The sequence below is a fragment of the Cydia amplana genome, chromosome 15 (genome assembly GCF_948474715.1).
Source record: "Cydia amplana chromosome 15, ilCydAmpl1.1, whole genome shotgun sequence".
Lineage (NCBI taxonomy): Eukaryota > Metazoa > Arthropoda > Insecta > Lepidoptera > Tortricidae > Cydia > Cydia amplana.
The window spans coordinates 10441084-10448068 of NC_086083.1; the positions used below are offsets into that span (position 1 = coordinate 10441084).

General features: G+C 37.6%; 1 protein-coding gene across 2 annotated transcripts; it reads right to left on the bottom strand.

Annotated features, from left to right (window-relative positions):
* Positions 1 to 963: 963 nt before the first annotated feature.
* LOC134654869 (uncharacterized) lies at positions 964 to 5199 on the bottom strand. 2 transcript variants are annotated; one of them, XM_063510332.1, is made up of 3 exons: positions 5055 to 5196; positions 1965 to 2190; positions 964 to 1134 (listed from the first exon to the last, which is right to left on the bottom strand). In XM_063510332.1, exons 1-3 carry the CDS (start codon positions 5059 to 5061, stop codon positions 972 to 974), a joined length of 396 nt encoding a protein of 131 aa, XP_063366402.1. In that variant the 5' UTR covers positions 5062 to 5196; the 3' UTR covers positions 964 to 971. The 2 variants fall into 2 exon arrangements, with proteins under 2 accessions (XP_063366402.1, XP_063366401.1); XM_063510331.1 differs by lacking the exons at positions 964 to 1134; positions 1965 to 2190 and adding an exon at positions 3857 to 4300 and having other exon boundaries at positions 5055 to 5199.
* Positions 5200 to 6985: the final 1786 nt, after the last annotated feature.

Genomic DNA, 6985 nt, shown 5'->3' on the forward strand with positions numbered 1-6985 from the left:
CTATAAGCTAAGCTTGTGAGCTAAGGCTATTAATAATCTGAAGTTAAATAACACGCTGGGCAAAATGTATGAGACGCCATGTTATAACGGTACTTTTACCGTTACGCCGCGACGCGGCGGCTAACAACACTTACTAGAGAGGAATTATTTTAAAATACATGACACAGGCAAGGCACAATTAACACTAGGTACTGAAAATAAGCGTTTTAGCACAATAGAATTTAGCACACTAGATTCTTAAAACTAAGAAACGTTCAACACTTACCCAAACGGGGTGCGGGACGGGTAGTGGATTAACTAGTATTGAAATCATTTGCTTATAGCAAATTTTAAAGATTTAGCTACACTTGGCTAGCATTGCCGATTTAAAAAATATTATTTAGACTTGCGCCGGCGCGTGAGAGGACACGGCACACGGCCGTGAACACGACCGGCAGCGTCTATCCCTAAAGACGATCGAGCGCAGAGTGGGGCGCTGAGTGATGGCCGGTGGTATAAGAAGGGTAAAACTGCTGACATCGCCGTTCGGCGGAAAGTACAGTCGCGCACAGAAATGTTACGTTAATTTCTTAATTTCACATTATTTTAAATAATACTTTTGATTTAGATGCCTATAGTAACGTGCATCGTTACACCATACCTAGCCCGTCTACCTCCACCCTGCACTAGCGCCATGTTTTTGTTGTTGCTTATTCTGTTTTTTTATAATTTTACATTTTTGATAATTAAACGTGATTTAATAAGCATACGGCCCGCCTGATACTAAGCAGTCGGCCTGCACGGCATAACGCCTGCAACTCCGGAGGTGTTACATGCTCGCTGCCGACCCTTTAAAACCTGTACAATCTTCTTTTGAAGAACCCCATTCTGAAGGCTGTGGATGTGGATATAGAGGTATCACTATATTTTATACAAACTCGTCGTCAAGGTGTTATTTTATTTATTTCTCTTCTTAGATTCGGGTTTTATTATTATAACATGATCCTGTATAAATGCGTGCAATCGTTGAAGATCTTTGCGGTCCGACAGACGTCTTGGTTGTGCGGCGATTCTTTAGCCAGCTTGATGCATCGAGCGCCGACGTCGGCTATGTTGTTCAGTTGAACCAGTTGGTGCGCTGTTTCTACACGTTTTCTGAAAGATAGTTTGTATTTAATTAGTAATAAAGTGTTTTGTCATGGGGCAGTCCAGGCGCTCAGCGAACATGCTCAGGATGGTGTTGGAGCTGCCGCGCAATAAAAGTACATGCAATCTTCCACATCACACTGCGGAACTGCTCCCATGAGACTGCGTTTTCCCTCTGGATTTATATATCCATTATTTGAGCAAGGATTATTCCTTTGGCTTATGCCAATTATAGATGGTGGCTAGAATATTTTATGTCATTATTTTATCAAATCTACTTAAATAGCACTCACATTTAATGTGACGTTCAGATTCTGACCGCAGCTGCACTACTGCGGCAGTATTGCAGCGCGACATTGCCGACTACTGCTGCTGACTGCATTTACTGCCCCAAATGTCAAAAATCCGGGCAGCAACATCATTTTTAGGGTTCCGTACCCAAAGGGTAAAAAACGGGACCCTATTACTAAGACTTCGCTGTCCGTCCGTCCGTCCGTCCGTCCGTCCGTCCGTCCGTCTGTCACCAGGCTGTATCTCATGAACCGCAATAGCTAGACAGTTGAAATTTTCACAAATGATGTATCTCTGTTGCCGCTATAACAAAAAATACTAAAAATAAAATAAAATAAATATTTAAGGGGGGCGATTTTTTTGCTCTATTTTTTGTTGATGGTGCGGAACCCTCCGTGCGCGAGTCCGACTCGCACTTGGCCGGTTTTTTATATATGTCTACTATTAGCTACAATACTGCTGCAATATGTTAACCTTACCTTCTCCTCAATGGCGTGTACCTAAATTACCTACCTATATGATCTGTTTAAAGTCTAATCTCAACTTACTTATAAACGTCCAGGTTAAACAACCCATTCGGCGTCATAATCCCCAACTTCTTAAGCACACAGAAGATGATGCACGCCTCATCAGACTCCTGGAACTCCACCTTCTTCGGTTTAGGGTACATCTCGGAGAGGCAGGACTCCACGACCATGTCGCTGAGCCGGTCGTGCGTGTACATAACGGACATCTTTGCGGACGCGCAGCTTGCCAGCAGCAGAAGGAGTAATGCTGGAACAAACGGTTCAGTCATAGACTAAGAATCCTCTAGACGGAGTTTAGATCAATTATTTCATGAAACCGATGCTGCCAAAAATACGGGGGTGCGGGGGGACGAGGTGAGCGAATCCCGTGCCGTGATTGGTCCGTTCAAAGACACGGACCAATCACGGCACGGGATTGACTCGAAGATGGAGTAAAACTACCGTATAAGTGGCAGAGGGGGTAGCGTTACTATGCTCAGTCTAGAGGATGTCTTGTCTGTGGGTTCAGTACATAGTAGTCATTGACGTATATCTCAGGACTGGTCTTACAGGCAATATAATAAGAATGGGGCCAGTACAGCGGTGTGACACCGCTACAACGCGATTGGTTGATGAGTTTGCATCACGCGCGCGATTGGTCGCAACTCGTTGCGTTAGACTGCACGATTGGCTCGAATTCGTGAGTGACACCGCTGAACTACTACCATTTTTAGTGCCCGTAAGGCCCGTCCTGAGATATGTCAATAATAGTAGTACCTTGAGCTCCGCGACTATAGATAGATCTACCATTGTGTTGAGGTGGTTGATAAGGTGTTAAAATGGTCGGCTACGGACTGGTTGAAGACTTGGCTGCTTGAAGTTGATTTGTATTATGTTAAGTAGGTAACTAAAAGTGTAATATATAAACTAGTTTTACTCCCTAAACTTAGCTATCATCTACTAGAAAATCGCCGCGAAACTTCTTGACCGACCGCCTAAGATAAGTCGTAGACATACCTATTTGAAAAGTAGAAAACATTTTTTTACTAATTGAGACAGGAGGAGAAAAATTATTGAGTTTATTATGTGTGTTGATTTTATAAGCTAATTCACTAAGTATTCCGTAATGCTAAACCCGTGGAGCGCCCAGAACCAAGAATAGCATGGAGTTACCATCGCACTTGTCTTGGTAGGGCGCTCCACGGGTTAAGCCAAAAATGTGCTTCCTAGTATTTTCTCAAATATGTATTACAATAGCGTTTGTAAGCGACGCTTGTGACATACTCTCTACCATTCAACACCTTTATTTTACATATCATCAGGTGACAAGCAAAACTCACTAATTACTAAAAATATTTAATCAAAAATATTATGGTACACTATGGCTATGAACTTGTGGTGGTAATGAGTGAGTTTTGTTTGTCACCTGACGATATATTTTACTAGTATACCTCCTACTTAATTCTCCTAAACTAATAAAAATCTATACATAAGTATACGTAAAATAAGTACCTATGCTCTATTGAATTGAATAATTAATTCTGAGGCACTTAAAGTCCAAATATAAATAACAAACAGGAAAATTAAATATTCTTACAACAAGAATATTATATAAGTGATTGATTATGACCAAAATATTGTCTATTTATTACAGTCTATTACATTATATAACGACCTAATTCACTCCAATCGCTATTCGAGGAAAATTATTGTCGGTGTACCTACAATACCAAAATCATTATGGACAAATAATTATCGAGACGGTATTGCTAAAATGTATGAATAAAAATAATGTCCACATCAAATGATATTTTATTTCATATAAATGTTGTTTATTGACACGACATTTTATTTAAAAACATACACAATTCATAGAAAAATCTTATTACCTATATAATATTTCATTACATTGAGTACCTACACAATTTAATTGAAGTTTTACGTTAATGAGATGGCATATAACTGCGTACAGTCGTTAAACACTTTTGCTTTCTTACACACATCGTGATCCAAGTTCATATTGTTGATGTTCTTCGCACACGTGTCGCCCACATCCGAAATGAGAATCCTCGGGTCATATCTATGTATAGCCGCCACCCTTCTGTAGTAATTTCTCACGTTGATCACCCCATCGTTAGTCATAATCTTAAATTTCTTGAGCACACAATGTATTATGCAAGGTACATCGTTTCTATCAATATGTAGAGGATACTTGTACAGCTTGCGCGGATACATCTCGCTGAGACAGTCTTGAACGACCGCGTCGCTGCTTTTGTCGTGAGTATACAGTATTGACAAAGATGGTTCGTTGTCCAGCTTATTCGAGAAGAACTTATAAGCGTTTATTGATAAGGCTAACGATAACAGCAGGATGATTTCTGAAATGGTTGTTAGAAATAATTAACCTGTACGGATATGATGGTCGTTCTTGTCTACGTGACAGCGTGATAAAACGGTGTCCGTCACTTTCTTTCCCACGGTGTTAAACAGTGACAGTTTTTTTATCACGTGGATAAAGATGGATAAAGCTATCCATAATAGGCTGGCTGAACTTGAATGTTCCACCTCTCAAATCTTGGACACCACTTCAGCACTTGCAAGAGCGACTGTAGTTGAATTTAAAAAGCATTTAATAGAGTGACATAAAAATCTCTTAGGTACTATTTAATATTTTTAATAACGCGACGCTCAACACTAAAAACTGAAGAAGCAAGAAGATATTCTTAAGAGTTTCAAAATTAATTATTCGACGTAGCTACTTGACATTCACTCGGATAGTAAGTATTTTGAAGTAATTATTAATGTTACGACCCATAACGCGCAATAAAGTTGGTACTTACGAGATTGCCGTTTAAAATTATTATACCTATTATAACTTTACCCAGGAGCGTAACGTAACACAAATGGATTCTCTCCAATCCCTAGAAAACTTTGTTATGATCTACTACAAAAGAATTAATCAAAAGTTCCATTTTAACATTAAAAAGATTCTTTTGTTGCCGTATTTCCCCGTTCCTGCGTCCTTTTAAGTCGCATTTCTTTTAAGATTCGCTTCCATTTACGTTACATCATTTAGCAATAAAAAGTATAATTAAGATTCCGCATTAAAACTTTCTTAATTGTTAAACTTACTTTCCATTTTAACTTTTCATGTATCCACTTTTTAACTAGCACTGCATTGTACGCTCAGCTCAGTCACGGGTACTGTGCAAAGTTTTCGTAGCTCTGTTTAGGCTGTAATGCGTTGTTTCGGAAACCAGGGCTTGTTTTATGTATTCTTGAGGGTAAAGGAAACAATGTGGCATTGTTAGCGGCGATAAGATCGGTTTGGCGACGTATTATAGCTTGCGCAGGTGTAGTGGGTTATGTAACTAGCGCTGTTTCTTTAGTTATGTAGTTTAGGTTGCGATTAGTGTTTATTGTAATGTTAAATGGTGGCAATGTTTCACTGTCAAAAATAACTAGCCGACCTCATTGAGTAATTAAAAAATAACTGAACTAAGTTAAGATTAGACTAATAAAAAATATAGTTTCTGTCAATATCCTAAAACTGATTTTGTTGTTGCCTATAAACCGACCTGTGGCCGGTGTAACATATTATATAGTTCGCAAGCTCAAATTTTTGTGTAAGTAGTGATTAATTTTTTTTTCTGATGCAACCATTTCCTACTGAGTTATTGTATGTTTAAACGAATGACAAATATTTTTTGCACGGTCCTCAGGCTAAACGCTGGAAATAAAATTATTTATATTGTAACTGAAATTTAAAGTTGGATATGTCTTCTAAATTCTCATTTTAATGTAACCAAACTACAGCCCACCTGCCTTTGTCCAATTTCCTCTTGTCCTGCCGCGAAAACAGAAAAAATCAGCAAAACTCACTATTTTTTATTATTTCCGCGCGTCACAAGTTTAAGAATTTCTGTTAAGTACAGTCTTACAGTATCGTAAATTCAAACATCAACATTTATTCAGCAAATAGGCCACAAGGGCACTTTTACATGTCAACATGGAATTTACATACAGCAAAAAAAAAAACACATCAACAATTATAAAATACAACTAAGCCGCAATTGATTACTAATTTACTTGGCTTATTATTATCGTTAATTGCCAATTTTCATATTGCGCTTTACGTTTTCCATTGGCTTCGGATCGGTACTTGTTATTGCATAAGTTATGACCAACAAGGAGAAAAAATAAGGCTGTTAGCACAAAGTTATGACGGACGTAAATCTTATTTAATCATCTTTAGATAGCAACAACCTGTTTTTTGTCCGCCTTGGATTCTAACAAGACGAATGGCCTCGGCCTGTAGGATAGCACATTAATATAGTCTGGAAGAAAGATATTATTATCAAAATATAGTAGAACAGCTTATTTGTAGGTCAAACTATCTTGAACATATTATGTACGTACGAAATGAGGGAGAATAAAAATAAATAAAATTCAAACTCAAAATTGGAAAATTTATTAACATTAAAAATGGCGCATTGTATTAACACACGTATGTTTTTATGTTCACTATCTGTGACTTATCTGAGCAGCAATTTCACAATTAATCACAACAGTCCTAGTAAAATTTCCCTTACATAATGAAGTTAATTTTGCAAAATTTACATAAGACATGTCTTTAATTCCGCTTAAAGTCTCATCAATGTTATATGCATGTTGGCAACCTTTCTAAATTAACTACAGGATTGTGTTCTATTACGGATTACTTTCTTTCAATCATCAGATAGCAGTTGTTCTATAATATAAATAACAATTCGTTTTAATTTACAATAATTATCACATCCTTTTCTCTGCACTTGCACACTTTTCACAGTAGACGTCGTAGTTTCATAGTGATCTACGTAGCAAGCTGATGTGTCGAAAATAATTGTTATGCATATAAGTACAAATGAAATAGTTATTCCGTTTATATTCCACATTATTATTTTTCAATACTACTCGTGTATAATAATGATTGAAATGATAAGTTATCAAATGAAATCTAGGAATATTCCGTATTTTCCTGGGATTTCATAAACTGATCACAAAAAATAAAGCAATCACTACAT